Here is a 23,062-nt window from a genome sequence, read left to right as displayed (position 1 = left end):
CAAAATCCAGATGCTTGGCAACTGGTTCATATTTATGACAGTTGCAGTGTCCTGGGGCCACATAATCACCTGCTGTGACCTTCTGACAAGCAAAGACAATGGGGAAGCAAGATTCAATTAACAATCATGTTACTAATTTAACAACTGCAGTAATTCACTTAACAACTGTGGTAAGAAAAATTGTAAAATGGGACAAAACTCACTTAACAAATGTTTCATTTAACAACAGAAATGTTGAGCTCAATTATGGTCCTAAGTCAAGGACTACCTGTAATAATTTTTTTTAATCATGATGAAACATATTTATTTTCCGGCATTTTAAGGAATTATCGATTATAAGACAAGATATGACAGCATGGAATGTATTGCCTCAATTGATCCAATACCTCAGCCAAGTAAACTCTTAACAAGCCAAATATTGTTTTTTCAAAACAATAAAATTAAATGGCATGGGCCCGGATTATTTTTATTTTTATTTTAATCCCATTTATATCTCGCCCTTCTCCGAAGACTCAGGGCAGCTTACAATCTAAGCACAAATCAAATGTTGCTTAGCAATAGCCTTCATTCTATGTATATGCCTGCTTATTTGGGCTTTCGCCCCCCCAAGCGGCATTATTACAAAGTCAGTTTATTGCCCCCAACAATCTGGATTATCTGAGGGAGCACCTGCTGCCAGCATCAATTTCCCAGCGTCCTGTGCACTCCCACAGGGAGGGCCACCTCAGGGTACCACCGGTCAAGGACTGCCGGCGGGCGATCCCCAAGGGGAGGGTGGGTGCACCTGCCCTATGGAATCAACTGCAAATGGAACTCCGGACTGCCCCCGACCTTCGTTCCTTTCGCCGGGACCTAAAAACCAGGCTCTTTGAGCTATCTGGCCTGGACTGAGGGGTTTTAATGATTTTAAATTGTGATTTTAATTTTTGGGGCTATACTTAATTTAATGGTGATGACCTATAAAGCCCTAAATGGCTTGAGTCCGGGTTATCTGAGGGAACACCTGCTGCCGGTATCAAGCTCCCTTCGTCCCGTGCGCTCCCACAGGGAGGGCCTTCTCAGGATACCGCCAGTTAGGGAATGCCGGCGGGTTATTCCCAGGGGAAGAGCGTTCTCTGTGGGCGCGCCGACCCTATGGAACCAGCTCCCCATGGAACTTAGGACTGCCCCCGACCTTCGCTCATTCCGCAGGGACCTGAAAACTTGGCTCTTTGAGCTGTCTGGCCCAGGCTAAGGGGTTTTAACTTTTTATTAGGCTTTAGTTTTAAATTTCGGGGACTTTATTTAATTAATTGTTTTAATCTGATTTTAATTTTTGTATGTTTGTTTTAATCTTCCCTGTACACCGCCCTGAGTCCTCCGGGAATAGGGCGGTATATAAATTTAATAAAATAAATAAATAAATAATTTTATTTTAATTTTATACTGTATTGTTTTTAAATTTTGCCCTGTAAACCGCCCTGAGTCCTTCGGGAATAGGGCGGTATATAAACCGAATTAATAAATAATAATAAATAAATAAATAAAAGAGGAAATAATCACCAACAGTCTTCTGCAGTAGCCAATTTTTCTACTCCCATCAATATTGGTAAGGACAAAAGAAAATGTTTCACTGTAAAGAATAAAAGACATAAAATGTTACTAGTTTTATCATATTTACATAGCTCCCCGTCTCACAGAACATGACTCTGAGCAGTGTACTATGAAACCTAAACCTTTGAAAAACGCTAAATTAAAAACACCAAAGTTACCAATGACAGAGTAGCAGATACAGCTATCATGATAGGCAATGTAGCCATTTCACTAATTTGCCACTTCTCTGAGATCCCCAAGCCTGATGACACAACCCTGTTTTAAGGGACTTGATCACAGCAGAAAAGATCTGCTGTCACCAAGAGGACCTCTAGCATACCTCTTCTACTGGATATAATATAATGGGCAGATATAACTGGGTGGAGGGTCCCTCAATCAACTCGGTCCCATGGCATGAAGGGCTTTAAAGGGCAAAACAGTACCCTGAATTGGACTCCAAAGCAAACTGGCAACTAATGTAGCTCACAGAGCAGAGGTGTAACATGTGCTGTTCTGGAGGCACACATAACTTCCTGCCCTATCACATTTTGAACCAGTTAATGATTCAGAAAACTTTCCAAAGCAGACCCATATAGTGTGTGTTGCAATAGGCTTATCTGGGAGATGACCAAGATGCTTCCTGACTCAGGAATAGGCACAAATAGTAACAACAGGAAGCTGTGCAAAGGCCCTCCTAGCCACAAATGCCACCTGTTCTTTGGGTAGGAGTCATGACTCCAGGAGGCTGCCCATTCTGCACACCAGGTCTGTTTGGAGCAGTGCTACTCCGTTCAGTACCAAAGATAGCATAGTCCCTAAACCAGAGGGCTGCAAAACCCAGAGCCGCTCAGGCTTACCAGGGTTCAGTTAAGCCTGTTGTTCCTCATCCAGGCTCTCACAGCCTCTAGCTATCAGGATAGAACGCCAACCGCAAAATATGGACAAAATTTATAAAAATAACAAAACATAAAAATAACCAACTGTTTATAATATTTATAAGAAATAATTTGCAAAACATTGCATGGAGATTACTGTATTTTCCGGCGTACAAGACGACTGGGCGTATAAGACAACCCCCTACATTTCCTGTTAAATTATAGGGTTTGGGCTATACTTGCCATATAAGACTACCCCTCTTCCAACGCACACCAAATAAAAATTAAAAAACATCAGATTTGATTTTAATATGGTAATTTTAATTCAAATGCTTATGACATGCAGGTACTTAGTAGGAAAACTGTCACTTATAAACATAAGGCTGTTTGTCATCAAACATGTAAACATAAAACAGTGCAAGTGGATTAAACTTTTCCTAATTCACTCTAAAGCTTTCCCTGCGCAGACCAAATGGGAGATCCGCTCCAGGTTTTCCAGCCAGCCCACCCAGTTCCTGAGTCAAATGTGTCCTTAGAGCTAAGCAGCTGCTCTGGCTGCTGCATTCCCCACCTGCCTTTCAAGTTGGGATAGACTGCAGCTGCTCTTCAACTTTAGAAGGAAAGACGCCCAGACCCCAGCCTGTAAAAAATCACAGACTGCAGCTTCTTCTCCAATTGGTCCCGCTTTCCCTGCGCAGACCAAATGGGAGATCCGCTCCAGGTTTTTCAGCCAGCCCTGTCCCTAAAGTTTCAGCACCCGGCGTATAAGACGACCCCTGACTTTTGAGAAGATTTTCATGGGTTAAAAAGTCATCTTATACGCCAGAAAATATGGTATACAAGAAAGGCTGTTCAGTGCAGCATTTATTTTAGCCAGCACTACTGAAATAAAAAAAGAAAATCTGCTTAAAATCCAAAATCTATTGAGGCTACCATACCAAAAGTTCCCAAGAAGGCCATTCTGATTATTTATGGCCCAACAGAATGCAGGGATCTGTTAAGCTTATCCACAAAGCCAAGAGATTGCTATGACCTACCCAACCATATGTAGTTAGAGCCCCCCCCCAAAAAAATCTCTTAGGAAGATTAACTTATTATAATTACCAGTTCTAATTCCCTTTGTGGTGCCCAGAGCACTGTACAAAAAGCATGAAAAACCATCTAATCACCAAACTATTCAATGGAATTCATATTAAAATACTCCCTTGAAACAAAACAATAGGAATATGCCTATTTAAAATAAACTCGTTAAAACAGCCCATTTCCTCCTCTGTCAGCATCTTGTGGGGGTTGCAGATTATCTAAACTACTGTTACTGAACATAAGATTGCAACCTTTCTCTCCTTTTGTATTCGGATTCAAAACACTGTATTTACTACATACAGGAAGCCACCAAATTAGCATTTGGCTAAAGATCTTCAAGCAACAGCAGGAAAGATGCCATATTTGCTTGCTGAATAACTTGTCAGGTGAATTTTCTCAAACAAGCTGTACTGGAAAATTCAAGAATAGTAATTTTCCCTAAAAAGGGAAGGAAGAGATCCAAAGTACATACTGATTTAAACAAGTACTATTTGTTTATTCAAGTACATATATTTATTCTGTTGAGTGGAATAAAAGTACAATAATTCGGGACTGATTGTTATATAGAAACCGGGAAAATGTGAACTTTGTTTTTATTTGCTTTTGTTTTCATGGCATTCAACACTAGGTCTCTTGTAAGACTAGTATACTATCCCAGGACAGTTACCTCTTATACTCCATGAGGGGTGCCCATTCATTACCATCTGGGAAGCAGAACAAGGGAATGGCCTGAAGCAATCTTTCCTCTTCTTCACGCTGTCCTCTCAGTAGATTCTCACGCTGAAATGCAAAGCAGAAAGTAGATGCAAAAAAGTTTCTCTCACAATTTTATTCTATCTGTACTTTTGAGTCAGTGTTGACTCATGGCAAGTGCCTGGAAAAATACCTGTAGAGTTGAGAGGAAGTAACCGGCCCAAGGTCATCCATGTGGCTTTGCACCTAAGGCAGAACTAGAATTCACAGTCTCCCAGTGTCTAGCCTGATGCCTTAACCACTACGCCAGACTGATACTCTTCTCATAATTTAATCTAGAAAAACCAATGTCTACGTTTGTTAAGAATGCAAAAATGAAAAACCACAAGACAGAGTCTGCTTACACCACTTACTTAACAGACGCATATTTAATTGTATATGGTATGTGTACTATTGTATAACTATCTCTGGAGAATTGCTATAAGGCTCAAGGTCATCCACTTCTGTCAGGACTAATCTGAAAAGCAAACCTTCAGTTCTTATAAACAGATAATTTCATATACTCAGTGGTGGGATTCAGCCAGTTTGGCAGAACCGGTAGCTAATTTTTTGTTGCCCAGGCCCAGAATGGACTTCCGGAAGCGGCATCCACACAAAGAACCGGTTGTTCACACATTTGAATCCCACCACTGCATATATTGTACATACTAGAATTATTGTTCTCAAAATGATGGTTATGTTTGTAAAATTAGTAAGATATAAAGCACTTTTTGCATTCTCAAGGGACATCCAACAATCATTATTAGCAATGTGTAGCCAAATAATATTTTTCTAACTTTTTTCCAAATCCACATTTCAACAAGAAAACATTTTTAATCTACATATAATGAATACTAGTCTGTCTTTAAAAATACAATTGTCTCCAAGAAAAAACAAAAACTGGTATTATATTTTTGAACTCATTACTCGGTGGTAAAACAGATGTTTTGTGGGCAGAAAATCCAACTTATATTCTGGCATTTTCAAACAAATGATCAAACAATAATTAAATACACTAATGTGATATTTTCTGAAGGCTACATGTAATCCCGATGCTCAGACTATGGGCCTCTGAGATAGCAGGTGATCAGGAAAGATCTGAAAGCTGCTTCTAATTTGATTCTGTATACAGCTTCCTAGATCGCGTACATATAGTTTGGTTGGTGCTCAACACTAAGCAGGATTTTGCAAAAGGAAAAAAAACAGTAAAGGACTTGCAGCAATTTAGCTGCATACCTTTCCTTCTATGCATACATAATCATGAAGCAGAACTTCATGTAAAGAAATCTTCCCTCATCAGAATGTAAACAGATCTAAGGATTTCCCCATTTGCAAATAACCATAGCACAAAGATGACTAGCAATATCTTTTTCAGGACCCCCTGAATATTGCCATTATTGTGTTTTATCTCAGCCCTTGATTGACACAGTCGCAAATTGGAGTTTATTTGCCTTATTACTCCAACTTTGTCCAAGGACAGCTTTAAGATATATAAAATCCATTAGACTTTGTCATGCCTTTCTTTGAAATCAGTTGACAGCAGCAACATGAAGACACAAAAGAAGCAGGGCAGATTCAGCAATGGGAAAAACTAAACGTCATCGTGCTATACTTTCTGCCAGTGGAAAGATGGATGAGTAGTAGGGAATAGTAGGGAAAGGCTTCTAAGTTGATTATTAATCTAAGGGAGAGATGCTGTATTTGATGCCTCTACAGAATGTCTTAGGAACAAGGCCATACCCATAGTATGAAGTTTAAGAGCACCTGTTTTAAGAGCACCTGTTCAGCAATGAAAGCAGCGGAACAGCAGGTTACATCTAAAGCATTTTGTATTCATATCTGGTGGTTTTGGTAGTTTGTGTCATTTCATAGTGAAAGGCAAGATTGACCTTTATGATTCTCTTAAGAATCTGTCATATACTTCCCCTTGCTACATAAGTTGAGTGATGAAAATATATAGCCAAATGAAATCAAACTGCTGCGCTACAATAGGAACCATACGAAGCAAAGCCACAAAGCAAAAGATAATGAGGCCCAGATAGTCAAAAACAGAAAATAAAGGGCACAGATTCTAACTAAGGAGATTACTTTGGAGAAACAGTTAGACCAATACAACCTAAGCTTTAGCAGACATCCATGCACTTTTTTTTTGTTAGGGAACAGATATATCTCAAGTAGTCTCAAATAAGACAAACTGTCTGGCCATTGCAATCTTGGTGCCTTCTTCCCTATCTACATTTGCTATAAGTTGGCATGCAAAAGGAAGAGTGGTGATTGATGTCAGAGCTTCTAGGTAGATAAAATCAAGAAGATTTTATCTACCTAGAAGCTCTGACATCAATCAACCACTCTTCCTTAATGCTTTGAGGTAGACCCTAATAGCAGTTCTAGTTTGCGCTAACTTGGATTCACTCCATGTTGTCCTTCAGCACTGCTCTAGGCATCTCTTCAACCATTTCATCTCCTTCAACTCATTGGTAAACTCCGAAGCATTACAAAAAGGCAGTCAGCATCACTAACTGAGATGTTCCACTGAGTATCGTCCACACACTGATGATATCTTATGCTAGATAATGTTAGATAATCTCACCCAGAAGCTTCATGTAGATAGTAAAGAGGAGTGGAGAGAGAACACTGAATGAAATGCAATTAGAGCACAGCCAGCCACAGTTGTTGCTCCAGGTTTTGCACATATTTTATCTCTGAGAAATATCTGAAAAAGGCTCCTAGCAATGTTCTAATTTCTACACATGATGAGATCATTATGTTCAATTCCTTACCCTTGGAAATTGATAGGTAATCTTGGGCTCATAATTTCCCTTTGTGTCCTTTTTAAGTGAGACTACAACCAGGTATTCAAAAAATAGGTGTCCAGCTGAAGAAGACAAACTGCTTCTCTGTCTCAGCCTTACATCAGCACCAGATTCGTTTTCTGTAGGATTTGCATCCTGGGAGTCACCTGTAATGCAAAACAACAGTAATGTTATATGTAAAATGTAAAAATCTTGGCTAAGATAAGACAGACATTCCATGTCAAGGAAAGTGAATTATCTGTCTTGAAATAAATGCTTCTACGTAAAGATAACAAACTGAAACTATTCCTCACAATTTGCCTCCTATCTGCTTCCTATAGACAATAGCCCTAACAAGGCTTATCTTCTGGTGCATAAACCCTTGCCCCAGTTTCTTTCTCATTAGCAATGCATAACTAGCAGACATTTATACATAGCATTCACATTAACAGTGATCTCAACTCCCATCCCTTATCATCTGTTGCTGCACACATCCTCAGTCTTTATACAAAATTTCCCCCAAGAAAGCAGTGATGACTTGAACCATCTGCTCACAACTTTTGTCTTAGGGTTCCTGCTCTGAATCGAGAGTATTCTACATTCACATCTACACTGACATCTGCTCTCTTGAATGCCTTCATTGACATTCACTTGGCAGGTAGATACTACGTAAAAATCTGTTGCTTCCTCCAGGCTTTTTTTGAATGGATGTTGCTATTACCATGGTGGCAATTTTTCAAAACAATCTTCTTTAAATATTGTCTAAATTGTATTTATCTACCACTACCTAGTAAAGATCAGAAAATCAATATAAATCTTTATCCATGGGTCAGAAAGGAAGGAAAGAAAGAGCAGAACAGAACAAGAGTCATCTTGTGGGGGAGATGAGTGGCATAAAAGTTGAATAAACAAACAATTAAATAATATGTATATAGAAATGCAAAGAAGCTCTTCTGATTTAGTCAAACAATAAATTACAGATAATGACTGCATCAGGCTGCATGAGGCAATGTTTAATAACTTTTCCCAATAGGTGGATCCAACTGCCTGAAGGAAAAAAATCAAGTTTTAAATAAATGAGGAGTGTAGAGGAAAATCCCTTCTGTGTTTGCCTTAGACAGCTGATTCTATAGATAAAGAGGTGAGAAATGTCATCACCAAAGCAGAAACAAATCTTGGAGAAGAACACATTTCCACCCTGCCATATAATCAAGTCAGCACCCAGTCACCCTTGACATCTTGTACATCAGCTGCATTTGAAAAACATGCTAAAACTATAAGCCATCCTTAATTAACTACTTTGGCTGTGGTTATTGGGCATGCTCAGCACAGACCAACCAATTATATTATAGCTTTTAATGGGATGGTTTAGTTCACACAATACTGTAATGGCTATTTTGCTCAAGACATTAGAAAAATATAAATTAAACATATAATCTGAAAACTGTATTTGAATCAAATGTGGTTATAAGAGTCAATTATTTGAACTGAATATAGGAACAAAATATAGTTTCCCACTTGCTTCTCTATTCTATGTAATGTCAGTGAAGACCCTCCAATTGGAGCTACAGAATAATTTAAATATTGACAGGATAGCTCCATAGGTTGCCCACTTGTAAATGCTTTTTCATGGCTTTGATGCTATCAAAGCCAAACAAATATTAGCTTTTGTGAGGAAATACCAAAATAAGAGGAGGGAGCAGAATTTATAATAAATTTTTAAAAGACCAAAGCTCTGTTCATCAAAATTGCTTCCAATATAGAATGAGTTAAGAAACAAATCTTGCTTTATGATTTTTCACTATAGACATAAATAGTGCTAATTCCAAGATATATTTCCAAAGTGATATGCTAAATTATAATTTGTAGTTTATAAAATTAAAGGTCAGGCTTAGTTAGGCACTTATTAAACCTATTTAGGAGAGCTGCACCTCTAAAAATGATTACATTTCCCAAATTATTACAACTTTTTCAGATATTACCAGTGTCTTTAACCAGGGAAAACCCTGAAAATTTTTTTGGAAAATGTGTATTCCAAAACAAAAAGCATGCATAAATATAAAATTGTTGTAAAGCAATATCTCAAAAGGGATGGAGATTTTCTAATATACTGTATGATTTAGGTGAAACCCCTATTATTTTGAAAAATAAACTTAAAAACCAGAAAAAAACTGAAGAATCACATTCATATTAACATTTATTATTTCACACAAAAAATAGATCTAAAATTTTACAAAGAGGGCTTGCAAAGTTCCTTCTTGGATTGCACAACTGAAATCTGCAAAAGTAGCACCAAATATGACTACTGTCATCTTTCGTCACTATTGGGCAACATTCTTTTTCACTTAAATTAATAAAGTTAAAGCACAAGAGAATTGCCACTGCTCCCAACTCTACATCCAACATTTTTCTTACCACAACTGGCTGGGGAAGAAGGAGAGAGAAGGGACAGGAGTTGACGGCTATTTTGGTGCCAATTCTCAAATCTCCCTGGGTGTTCATTCCATGGTATCAGAGAGGAAAAGACACGTCCATGCCTAAGAGATTTCTGGACTAAAACACCTGTTTTAACAAAGCTCCTTTTTATACATTTTTGTTAATATTTCCTCCTTTCGATACCATTTTTGTATTTTATTTCACTTTACCTTATCTTAATATTTTGCTTATTTCAGGAATTAAAACTAATTAAAAGTACCCAGTGCTATAGATAAAAGTACAAGATGCAGAATCAGCCCTGGAATTTTGAAATCAGCAAAGGCTGCAAAACACACACAGACACAGAGATTAATGAGCTCCTCACTTCAAAGGTTTCCACTGAAGACCTGATTTCTTCGAATCCTGTGAACAGTTCTTCAGTGCTATCCCATCCATCAGATGAAATGCCAGTGTCTCCTCTCTCTACCGTCTCTAATGATGCTCCAGCTGACAAACTAAATAACACCCTAACCATACACACATACCTATCAGATTGTTTAATGAAATATTGCCTTTTACTGCTCTGACTGTAATAGCAACTATTTCTGTAAAAATGGATAATCTGAAGAAATCCTTTGATGCCCACCCAGGAATGTTACAGAAAGCAAACTACCTTCAGTGAGCTTCTGTGCTGGATACCCCTCCATCTGTATGGATAAGTAGCCTGGAAAATGTAAAACCTGCGCTCCTTCAAGCGCAAATAGCAAAAAGGACTCGGTCATCATGTATCAACATAAATCGGTTCTTCTTAATAACAGCATTAATGTGAGGAGTTTGAGGTAATTTTTTTCCTAAACTTTCACTGCCAGCGTCATGCCACTGACATCGTTCATGTGAAATGAACATATGAAATGCTTCCCATCCCCCCCAAAAATAATAATGGATTCAGTTGCTTTTCAGAAATACTACTATCAACACTTTTAATAATGAGGATCTTTTAAAGGACTGCTTAGAATTACCTCTGTTTGGGAATTCTCTGAAGATAACATGAGGCCTCTTCTAAACCACATTACATCAGCTTACTCATTCCAAAACGCTGTGTCTGTTTTCCCCTTCCTTTTCTGCTTATCTTGCTTTGAACGGCTGGAGAAGTGGGGGGGGGGGAGGAGAGTAAAGTGGCCTGCCTCCTTCTATTCTCTGCAGTCATCAGTCTGCAACAAAGACCAGAGAGCAGAAGACCATCTTGTCCTCTGCTTCCAATAACTATCACAAAAGGGGACGTTTTTCATCCACCACTTTCTTCCATCAACTCTGCTTTATTTATTTTTGAGATTTCCTCCCCGCCCTTTACATATCAGTAGCCCCACATAAAACTCTGTGAAAACATTAAGAGGTAAAGATATGTTCAAATTCAGAAAAATGGAAAGGGGCAAATACTTTACAGGTAAACTCAACTTATGACCATTCATTCAGTGACAATTTGAAATTATGAGAGTTCTGAACTAAGGGACTTATGACCCGTACCTGCAGTTATGGTTGTGGCAGCACCCCTGTGGTCAAGTGATCCAAATTTGGGGGGTTTGGCAGCCCATCCACACTTAGGGTGCCAGGATGGATTAACTGCCCCACTCTCCCCCTCATCTAAGCTCTTTTGTCCCCCTATCGCCGTTCACTCCACTACTACAAGTTGACCTTTGTCAATTTCTTATTCCTTCCTGCAGATGAAGACATAGTCTGGCTCTTCCTAAGGGAGCTGCTGGCCATATAAAACAGAGCTGCCCAGATCCTGGGAGGAAACTATTACAGGGAAGAAAGTCTCACCTAGTCAGCAGCTGCCTGGGCACACCTTATCAGCAGTGGTGACAAAGATCAGCTGGAGCCTTGGAGTACAGGGTGGCAGAGACTACTCTGGCTAGGCCAAGGTAAGGCTAGGCTTCATGCAGCACAAAGGGGCTTCCTCGTGCACTGTGCTACTAGGGCTTTTTGCAGCCCCAGAGCTCCACACCAGAAAGCCTCTTTGTGCCATATGAAACCATCCTCATTCCAGTCCAACAGCACAGTGCAGAAGGGCTTTCTGATACATTGCAGCTGTGAGTCATTTTGCAGTCACAGAGCATCAAGAAGCGCTTGACTGCAGTGTATTCTTTTCCCAGCCTTCCTGAGCTCAGGCCACATCACAGTAGCCTCCTCCCTCAATTGTGCACAACCTGCGTTGGCCCTCAAAAGGCAGCAACCCCATGCTCCATACCTGGCATTCCCTCCACTTCCTGCTTAACAGGAATTATTTAATTTAATTTAATTTAATAATATTTCTATACCACCCTTCTCCCTGAGGACTCAGGGCGGTTCACAGGGCAAGAGTAAAATACAAAATACAAATATTAAAAAGAAATTAAATGATTGCCCAATTTTAAAACAATTGATATACAATTATAAAACCCCAAAGATAAAATTAAGAATACAAAAAATAAAAACCCCCACCAATCCCCATCAGGCTAGGCCGGCTTGTACAAACAAAAACGTCTTGAGATCGCGACGAAAGGAGCGAAGATCGGGCGCCATCCGGAGCTCTACCGGTAACTGATTCCACAGCTCCGGAGCGCCCACAGAGAAGGCTCTCCCCCTGGGGGCCACCAATCGACATTCTCTGATCGGTGGCACCCTGAGGAGGCCCTCTCTGTGGGAACGCACAGGGCGCAGGGAGCTTGATGCCGGCAGCAGATGTTCCCTGAGGTACTCCGGCCCCCTGCCATGGAGGGCTTTGAACACCATTACTAGTACCTTGAATCTCACCCGGAAGGCAACTGGCAACCAATGCAGCTCACGGAGCAAAGGTGTAACGTGGGAGTATCGGGAGACTCCCAACACAACTCTCGCGGCTGCATTCTGTACCAGTTGGAGCTTCCGGGTGGTCCTCAAGGGCAGCCCCATGTAGAGAGCGTTGCAGTAGTCCAGACGAGAGGCCACGAGCGCATGAGTGACCGTGCATAAATCATCCCGGCTTAGATAGGGCTGCAACTGGCGCACCAGGCGAACCTGGGCGAAAGCCCCCCTAGTCACAGCTCCTATATGGTCTTCCAAGGTGAGCCGTGAATCTAGGAGGACTCCCAAGTTGCGAGCCCTATCTACGGGGGTATGAGTAACTAAGTAACTACGGGGGTATGAGTAACTAAGACCACAGGGACTGCTGTCACTAAGCTATGCAGGAAATTTTGCTTTAGGACCACATCACTTAGTGATGGAAACTCCAGTCCCAACTGTGATCATAAATCAAGGACTATCTCTACACAGAACTATAATCTGTGTTTGATTTTGGCTGTTATATGAATTACATTCAATTTGCAGTGTTGCACGAATCCAGCCATTGTGTTGTAGACTAGAAACATTTACTTTGTGAACAGAACAGAAAAGGGAGTTGTTCACCTGCTCCACATGTGCATTTCCTGGTTCCTGATACAAAGTTATTACACATCTAAGTTTTCTTCATACTTGATATAAAATAATCCCAGCCTTGATGATGAATTAATCCATCTGGACTCACCAATACACACTGTCATACATTTATACTTAATCTTTTTCAATAACATAACTTGAGTTTCTCAGCAAGTTTCTCATTCAACATGGAGAAATCCAGCAGTTGCCAGATCACAGGTATTCTTAAAGGCCAGATGTACATTATAGCACAGATGAAAGAGGCCAATGGCTTTTACACCAGTATAATAAAATAGAATAGCCTTAATTCCAGGGATGGGATTCAAATATGTGAACAACCAGTTCCCTGTGTGGATGCCACTTCCAGAAGTCCATTCTGGGCCTGGGCAACAAAAAATTAGCTACCGGTTCTGCCAAAGTGGTGCTAACTGGCTGAATCCCACCACTGCTTAATTCCCTTGCTTTAACCAAACAAGTAACCAGAATTACGGTCAACATCTTATCCAAAAGTATACAGAAAAAAGCTATAATCAATGCATTTGTTAAGGTTTCTTAGATCTCATTGTTATTTCCCTTCAACTTGACTACATTCTGTCAAAAATGAGTAAAGCTTGGTTAAGCGGAAACTGAACTGCACAAAACAACCTTCATTTCTGCATCCTGTGTCTTATTTTCTGAAAACCTTATCAATTCTAATCTCCAGTTGCAAAAAACATTTTGTACCTTAAAAGCCCATCTAAATAATTATCACACGGACTTTTATGACCAAGTATCATAAAACCCAATCTGGCAGCTTCAGCTTATTTATTTATTGTCACTTCACATCATTCAGTCAGTCCTATTCCCAAAATTCTTTCTTCCAGTTTTCCCGGTTATTCCAAACGTTTCCTTCCGTTGTCGTCACATTAAGTACACAAGGGACTTTCCTACCGTGAATTTATCGGAAGCGTGGTGGGGAGACGCGGGGGGACACCGCTCAGCGTCTGACCAACCGGCTGGGGCAGAAAATAAGGGCAGACCCAGCACAAACTTGGCATGATCATTTCTGTCGGCCCAGACCCCCCCCCCAAACCTCCCCAGGGACGGAGTAGGCACGGCGCACCCCAAGGCGCAAATTCACTAACTGGATCGGCGAGCACGTTGCTTTTCCCGAGAGTTCGAACTACAGCGGAGCCGGGGAAGCAGAGCGAGAAGAGCGAAGGGAGGAAGAGAAGGGGACGAAGGCTGGGCTGGCGCCAGACTGACGGACAAGTGGGAGGAAGAGAGCTCGCCCGGTCCTGCCCCTTAAGCTCACCTCTTCTAGACGGTCTCTGTGTCAGGCTATTTCGGAAGAAGCGGGCGAGCTTCTCTCCCGCCATGCCGTTAAGCGGCTCGCTCTCTTCCGCACCAGGCTGCTGCCGCCGTCTCCTAGTCCCGCTGCGTGTCGACTTAAAACTTTACACCTGGGAAAAGTGAAAGCGGTGGCAGCAGCGGAGTTGCCGGGCGGGAGGAGCCTTCGGGAGGCTGGAAAGAGGCGCGCTGCAGTTCCCGAGCGAGGCGATGGGTGGAGAGCAGAAGCCTCTGCCTGGAGGAACAACACCTGAAAGGCGGCAGCCTGCCAGGAAAACACCAGGCCGCCACGTGCGCACGCCTCGCTTAAATTGAAACAGAACTCTGCCCGCATTGGTTGTGGGATCCTCAGGCTCTCGGTGTCCGCACAGTGTCATTCAAACTCACAAGAGACTTTACTCGTACGTTTGTACACCGCTGCAGCTCTTTGCCTTTCCTTATTTTATTTATCTTTGACCATGCTTCTCAGGAGCTTTTCAATCGGAATATGGTATACTTGTTTATATATATATATATATATATATATATATATATATATATATATATATATATATATATATATATATATATATATATATATATATATATATATATATATATATATATATATATTTAAAAAAGTGCAAATTTCTTCGACGTCTCACGTGGCTTCTGTGGGGCTAAACTGAAATGAAATTTGCTAGATTTTTATTCTTTCAAATGTACTTCGTTAAAGGGACAAAATATACTTTATTATATTCAAAGTTATAAAAACTTGAATTACATCCAGCTTCTTAGAGAAGTACACAATACCTGTGCTAAGATCCATTATTTATCTAAATCCAAGCTTTTCATAAATAGTAACACCACCCATACAGGGCAAAATCAAACTACGTAATGGGGGAGTCACACCCATGAAATCCAATTAAAAGTGTCTATAGCAAGAGTGAATGTGTATCCTAGTCCTGTTTGAAGCACAAAGTCAACTTCAACCCTAAGGAGGGAGTGGCAACCACTTCTGAAAAACCTTGCCAAGGAGATTGCAGCAGTTGCCAGGAAGGCTTGAAGGCCCACTCCTAGGAAGATGCCAGTGACAAAGCACTTCCAAAAAAAGATTGTCGAGAAAATTGCATGGACTTATTCCTATAGGTGCCAGAATTCAAGACTCACTTGAAGGCACAAATTAAAAAATAAATGCACACTAAACCCCCAAGATGAGAGCAGTCCCATGATACGTTGCTGCCTGAGACATATTGGTATTCACTCCTCCCCATGCACACACTATATACAGCAGTATATATAGTATATTGGTCTGGTTATGGAATATCTATGTGTTAAATCATAGACTTAGTTTCAATAGTAACTGAACCTAGCTATTAATAGAGCATGGCTCATGGCTTAGTATGTTATGCAAGCTTATCCAATTGAAATTTACCGTATTTAATAAACTAGGAATAATCAATCTCTAAATTGGTCAAGAAAATATATGCTCATATTATTAACCTCATCTCATTATTTGACTAAGTAGCTTCCTTAATGGACTGTGGAAATATTGTAGCCATGATATTCTTATTAGCAAGCTAATCAGCCTGATTAGTAAAATATATGGGCTATTGTGTGCCCATCAGACAATCAAATTGAAAGAATACTCACTTGGATTTTTGGAATGAAATATTAAATGGTGTGCCACAATATTCAGTCCTAAGTCCTATACTTGAGACATTTTTATTAAAGGGCTTTGGTGAAGAAGTGAAAACATGCTTATAAAATTGGCTGGTTATATAATCTGAGTGAAACAGCCAAATAAATCAAAAACTCAGATTGGTCTTAATAGGATACAGCACTGGTTCTTATCCTGTGGTTTGTGAAAGCTTGAAGAAATGTTATGATTTAAATCTTGAGTTAAATCTTGGGGGGGTCTGTGCCCATAGTCTGTGGCCACAAAAGGTATTTAAAGTGGATCAGTGGTGAAGAAAAGGTTGAGAACCATTGGCCTAGAGAATATATATAAATTAAATAAATAAATAAATAAATAAATAAATATCTTATTGAAATTGAATAGACAATGCAAAAGTCTTCATTTAGGAAATACAATTCCAATAAAGTGGATTAAGAAGGAGGATATCTGGCTCTGTGAAAAAGTTCTTGGAAAAGTTGATTTCAAACTGCATCAGAGTCAATAAAATAGCGTTTACAAAAAAGGCAGATCCAGTATTATATTGCATCAAAAGAGGTTTCCAAATAAAAGGAAGTAATGGTACATTTTGTAATACAGTATGTTGGTGAACTCTTTCCACAGCCCCTATGCCTCTGTTTACTCCAACAAAGGTCAAGGGTCATGAAGTTATTTCCTTGTTTCTTACCAGTCAAACCTGTAAAAGACAAGCGTTGCATTGCTCTTTTATCACAGACATGCACAAATTACCTTTCAAGACAGTTTTTAGTTTGTTTAGAATTCAGTCATTCTGTAGTTTGTTTGGCCTGCCCAGTTGGACAAAGATATTTATTGCTGGGACAAAACAAGTTTATCAGAACCATCTCAGGTATATCCAGTTAAAGGAAGAATTCCTGTAAAGGGGGTTTAAATGATTTGGGAATATTAATTGTTAAGATGACTTACCTGGAGATATGTTACTATTCTGAAAATACCTGAAGTTAACTTATTCTCTCATAGAGTATAAGGACCTTATATTCACAGAAGGATAAAGCTTGCTTTCCATTGTCCCAGACTGCTAGATACAAAATAGTGTCTTTAAGTTATAGGAAGACAGATACTAAATGAATTTTAGGAAAAGTTTTCAACTATTGCATTTGTTAGTTGGCATAGAATAGACAGCCTTCTGTTAGAAAAAAATCAGTGTGGATTCCTAAGGATATGTAACAGAGTACTATGTAGCTAGCTGACAAATGTGTAGTCCTCAACTGAACTACATCCACATGGAAGGAAGTAATCAGAGGGGTACCCCAAGGTTCCATTTTAGGCCCAGTACTCTTCAGTATCATCATAAATGATCCAGATGAGGGAATTGAAGGGGAACTCATCAAATTTGTAGATGACACTAAGTTGGCAGGAATAGCCAACGTTCCAGAAGACAAATTCAAGATCCAAAAAGATCTTAATAAATTGAATACTGGGTCCAATCTGACAAAATGAAATTCATCATAGATAAAAGTAACATTTTACACTTAGGCAAAAACCCCCAATTCTATAGGTATAAACTAGGTGAAACTTAATGCCAGTAACTGTGAGAGATCTAGTGGACAATCACTTAAATAATAACCAACAGTGTGCGGCAGCAGCCAAAAAAGCCAGTGCAATCCTAGGCTGCATTAATAGTGGGATAGAATCAAGATCACGTGAAATTCTGGTACCACTTTACAAAGCCTTAGTAAGACCACACTTGGAATACTGCATCCAGTTCTGATCACCAAATACAAAAAAAATGTAGAGTCTCTGGAAAGAGTGCAGAGAAGAGCAACAAAAATCCTGACCTATTTTATATGATGTTTTATGGAAGTGATGGCCAATTTACCCCAAAACTAGAACTGCCCTGCTCAACCAAGAAAATCTTGGGAAAATGAGTTGCTTTCGCTGGTATTGCAATCATCCTTTTCTTCTCCAGCTAAGGAGACAGGAACAAAGAAGTCAACACAAGATCAGTTTAAGTCCAGAAACTGGTTTACAACAATTTAAACTATCTAAGGCATGTTGGCAGATTATAATCCCCCAGAACAGTAACCAGAACCCAAAATACCTGCTTAGTGTATACTTCATTGAAAACACACAACAGTACAGAGAAATATAGAGTGGTGCCAGGCTTAGAGAAAAAGTATTAGATTTTCAGAGTTAAATTAATTCAAAATGCCAATTAAGCTCCAAAGAAAAGTAGTTATGAAATGAGCCAGACAAAGTTTTGAGCACATCTAAAATGAAATCAAACTTTTGATATAGTCTGCATAATTGACATAGTCTGCGTAATTATTATTAGCATCTGAATAATTTTATTCAAGTATCTATAATTCCAAATCCAAGCCAAAATAGCAATAAATGCAGTTCATTAAATAAATTTCTTTCTACACAATCTGATTTTGGGTATATTTATTTATTTTCTTTACATCCTCCCTCTAAATTGTTCTGAAGAATGAAACACTTGCTCACAATTCTATGACTTAGGAGTTTATCTAATAAAGAAATTATCCTAATACAGATTTTGATATTTTTTCTTACATCAATATAATATTTTTCAATGCCATATTGCTTACTAAATGAGTATCTAACATCAAACTAGAATTTTATTTGAATATAACTGTTTCTCAAACAAACAAAATATTGATGGAACTGGGCTCTAATGTAAAAACACAATCTTAGTGAATTTATTTGATGCATTATATTTTTCACCACAAGATGTCAGGGTAACCACAGTGAAACTACTTGGTGGCAAGATGAACAAAAGTACACATCCATATTAAATATTATATAATAGATGTGTATAAAGAATATACAGGAGTGTCTTGTAGGGTGTGGTCAAAGGAGTCCAGATGTTGTCCATGAAGGAGCAATTGAAACTTTGCCTGATTTCTGTGTGTCATATGTGTGACACACATAAAAAAATTGTGAGCTTTTATTGCACTGTTATATGGTCTCCATCTTGGGTTTTTTTTTGTTTTTTGTTTATATTGTTGCTGCTGACACTCCTGAATACATAAATGGAGTCCATGTTGCAATTATTCTGAGCTTAAATATGCGTCTGAAAATGTTTCATGCATGATGTGTATTTTTGTACTGTAAAATAATTCTTTGTGGCATCTAGTGGTCATTCATATTTTTGCAGCCCAGTTCTAGAATCCCAATATATGGTGCATTTTCATACCATGAGGGCTTTTTTTTCTCATAGAACGCTCAGAATGGAGTTCCAGCACCTTTTTTGGATGGAACCTTGTAGGGTAGGGCAAAGCGGGCTGTATGACGTGTGAGTTCCAGCATCTTTTTCTTTTACAAAAAAAAGCACTGCATACCATAAATGCAAATTGCTGGAGGACAAAGCTGGGGAAATCTTATTTGCGAATGAAAAAAAATGGAACTGTATGGGGGGACTCTGCTGTCTGACTGGATTAGGCAATTTTCCATTATATCCATTATATTCCCCTGGGCTCTGCCCAAGCTTAATCAATGAATTAGCCAATTGTGTTTTGGGTTAAATATAATTATTCATCAATCAAAAACCTCCAACAATACTCAGTGTTTTCCTAATATAGTTCCTGAACTTTCACATTGCAATCAATCATAATTGAATCATGTCTGGTGAATAAATCACAATAAAGTCAAAAGTAAACAACACATTATGGCTTAGTGTGCCTTATAAGCCATGATGTATGGTTTAATATGTGGGAACTAAGCTGCTCTACTTTCTTCAATGAACAGTTAAACCATGGTTTAGTGCAATATATGAACCTCATTGGCACAGTATCTGTGTACTAAATATAATTGGAATGGATGTGGCTATTATGGCTGATATAGGATCTCAGCAACGGGAGACAAAGCAGGACTACCATATCTGGGCTGCACTGGATGGCAGCAGATTGAGTTTCTATATTCCACTGCTACCCTCTTAGTCATCTACATTTTTGTAGCCAAAAATGTGTAACCCTAAGACAAAGCCTATTACATTTCCAGTGAGTTTGTGAAATTCTGGGTCCCTTCCATTTGTGGAATCATTTTCAAGCTAGGAAAACTGAGAGCCATTAGAAGACATTACTTCTGCTCCCAAGAGGCCCTAGTCAAATGGTAGGGATGAAAAGGTAGATAAGCCTCAAGCTTAGATTTGCCAGGAAATAATGATTTAACTTGCGGGAGGGGGAGCTTCTTGGCCAATCAGCTTGAAACTCTCCTTTGAACCTCTTAATGAGTGCTGATAATCCCTAAGTATTTGTTGGCATTTGAAACAGTAAATTGCTCTGTGCCTCACACCATGAAGTCCTTTTCAGAAAGCCAAGCTAAGTTTACTCTGGGGCATGTGAGATCAGATATCAGCCGGGGAGTCTCTCTGTTATTGCTTTCTTCTTCCATTCTCTAGCTTTGCAAATCCAGGCTGATTTGTGTAGCTCACCTGGAGTCTCATAAGCCACATGCCGTGCAAGTTCTCTTCTGCATGAAGGAAAATGGATCAGAATGCAAAACAAACTATTTTCCTACTGGTAGGGGAGAGACTGGTGGAACTGTACAAATTGTTACTCATTTATACCATTATGTACAAGGACTTGAGGAACAATCATAACAATCGCAAAAATTGTCTTATGCTTTATAGATGTAGTTGCTGGAAGTAACAGATGCCAAAATAAAGTTCGCAACAAACATGGTTGAATCAATGTCAAGATTCAAGCATCCATAAATACAAGCAAAACTTAAATATAAATAAAAGCAGCTGGAAACAATAGTACCGTGTTTATATACACATTTTCTGCATTGCATTGTTTTCTGTCCTGTAGATTTTTAAAAGATTAGAAAATATGTTTAGTTATTTGGCTTATTTATTAGCGTTACAAACCATGACAGATGTTAAAGCATTTAAATATCATATTGTTAAAGAAAAGTCTTCATCAGGGTTCCATCCAAGATGGAATAAACATGGTGACTGCTTTAGGAAGAAGGTTGTAGTTTACTGAAGAGGAGAACCAGACAGAAAGATGCTCTGGCAGAAAAAGGACTGAACACATGTAGGGAGTGGGTTTTTATACCCTCTGGAGCCTTTTGTTTAGAGCTGCTTCCTGTTCCTGTTTGAGGCTATTTCCTGTGTCATGAACTTTTGACCTGAGTTTGAATGTGCCTTTCTGGTATTCTGATGGTGATGGGTTAATCCTATTATGTCCAAAGGTCATGTCCTGCTTCCCTGAGGCTGGGCTGATGACTCTGGATGGAGTATATAGATTTTAGGTCTTTGTCTTCTTAACCTCCTAGCTCCCTGGATTTACATCTGCATTTGTACACAACTGGTTTCTGCTTGGGGGAGGGAGACTGAGGCTATCAAGAAAAACTGGGCATGTTTTCCTGCCTCTTTAAGATCCTTTGAGGAAATATACTGCTCAAAAAAATAAAAGGAACACTTAAACAACACAATGTACTGTATTTAATAGTAGGATGTCTTGTCTTGTGTTCCCTTTAGCAGTATATATATTTTAATATTTCCTTCTCTGGGGAGCTGACTTTCCACAATATATGCAAAAGAGGTTCCTCAGTGGGTTATAATGGGGATTAATTCTGTAGCATCTCAGTGGAAAATTTGAGTACCCCAGTAGTTCCTACTCAAATGTTAGTTCTGTTATGTATTAGGCTTTTTAGGAACACCTAAAGCACTGTTGTGATTCAGGGTCAGCCTGTGGGTTCGGCAGTTGGGTCGGATGACTAGATGAGGGGGAGGAGGGGGGTGTTGAAGAAGAACTTGCTGATGATGGCTTGGAGGCTCCGCAGAGCCCCCAGCCAGGCCCCTCTTACTTGGTGGAGACCCAGCTGTGTGAGCCCGACAGTGTGGATGAAGATGACCCACAGCTGGCCCTGTTCAAGGACGCCCGACGCAGGAGGCAGTCAAGTAGGAGCAAGCAGAGAAAGGCTGTGGGACTTCTCGGAAGGAGGCAAAGAGAGGCCACGCCCTGAACTCTTATAAAGGGAGTGTTTGGGGGAGGGCTGGTTTGCTGAAAGCAACCGCTCCGATAGAGGATCAAAGCTCCGGTATCTTGTTTCATGTTTTGTTTGTTTGTGTAATAAATTTGGCAGACGTATTCCAGCCTCTGCCGTTTGTACAGGGGTTGCCTTTCTGCAAGGCCGGTAGCAGGCTGGTACAGAACAAGCACTTGTATAAGAGTCACCACCAGGAGGCGTTGAACTGTAACTGTTTTGGCAGGAAGCAGTTTCGGCGGGAAACAGGTTCAATCCGATTGGTTGGTTGTGTACCTGGCTAGGTACTGGCCAGTTATATAAAGAGTGCAGGTAGCCCCTATTCCTCAGTACGGTCACTACCACCTAATAAAGAGCTGTTATGCTGTACTCATCGGCCTGGCATCCTTCCTGCTCTCCAGAACCCACTACACAACAGTGGCGATGAGGATGGGATCCTGCTTTGCCTTAAAGAGCTGAATTCATGAGGGGACGGCTTCGCGTGTTGGAGGAAAGAGGCATCTTTCCCCCCCTTCTACGTCCGGCTAGTCACCACGCTAGCGGCCTCACATACTCAGAACCAACTGTCTGAGTCGGCAGAGCAGGATCTGAGAACAAGAGGAAGAAGATGCCTAAGGTCGGCCAGCCCAAAGAATTCAACATCCGCCATCCCGAACGGTGGCCATCACACCTGGGGCAAGTCGAGAACTATCTCTGGGTGAACTAAATCGACGAGGACGGCCTAAAAGTGGCAACCTTGCTTTGCATAAGTGGGCCGGCCACATTTGATTTGGCCAAAAGCCTATTCGCACCGACGCCAATCGAAACCGTCTCATACAGAGACCTCATGCAAAAGCTGAACGGGCATTTCAAGCCCCGAATGTCCGAGCTGGCCTGGCGGTTCCATTTTGACCAGAGGGTACAACAGCTGGGTGAATCTGTGTCAGAGTTCATCGCGGCCTTGCAACAGGCTGCCGCCTCTGCAAGTTTTCCAACCTAGACGAGAGACTACAGGACAGGCTTGTGTGTGGCCTATGAGACAAGCGACTGCAACAGAGGCTTTTCGCAAGGCCTGATATAACTCTCCAAGACGCTCAAGATGAGATCTTGGCCGACGAGGCGGACGGTGGCGCGGTGTAAGCAGTACAGACTCCCCTGCCCAGCAGCCCAGAGGAAGCAATACACTACGAAGGCGATTCGTACGG

At 40.2% G+C, this 23,062-nt stretch overlaps 1 protein-coding gene across 1 annotated transcript in view; it reads right to left on the bottom strand.

Annotated features, from left to right (window-relative positions):
• DENND2D (DENN domain containing 2D) overlaps positions 1 to 14,380 on the bottom strand; it is a 46,082-nt gene extending 31,702 nt beyond the window's left edge. Inside the window, exons 1-4 of the mRNA XM_081324095.1 lie at positions 14,196 to 14,380; positions 7,043 to 7,221; positions 4,198 to 4,310; positions 1,543 to 1,612 (exon numbers count right to left, since the gene is read on the bottom strand). Coding sequence (XP_081180221.1) covers positions 1,543 to 1,612; positions 4,198 to 4,310; positions 7,043 to 7,221; positions 14,196 to 14,259 — 426 coding nt within the window. The 5' untranslated portion in view covers positions 14,260 to 14,380. The remainder of the gene's footprint in view (positions 1 to 1,542; positions 1,613 to 4,197; positions 4,311 to 7,042; positions 7,222 to 14,195) is intronic.
• Positions 14,381 to 23,062: the final 8,682 nt, after the last annotated feature.

Source organism: Vipera berus (genome assembly GCF_964194415.1).
Source record: "Vipera berus genome assembly, chromosome: 3".
Classification (NCBI taxonomy): Eukaryota; Metazoa; Chordata; class Lepidosauria; order Squamata; family Viperidae; genus Vipera; species Vipera berus.
Note: the sequence above shows the minus strand (reverse complement) of the source record. Positions and strands in the feature narration are given on the sequence as shown.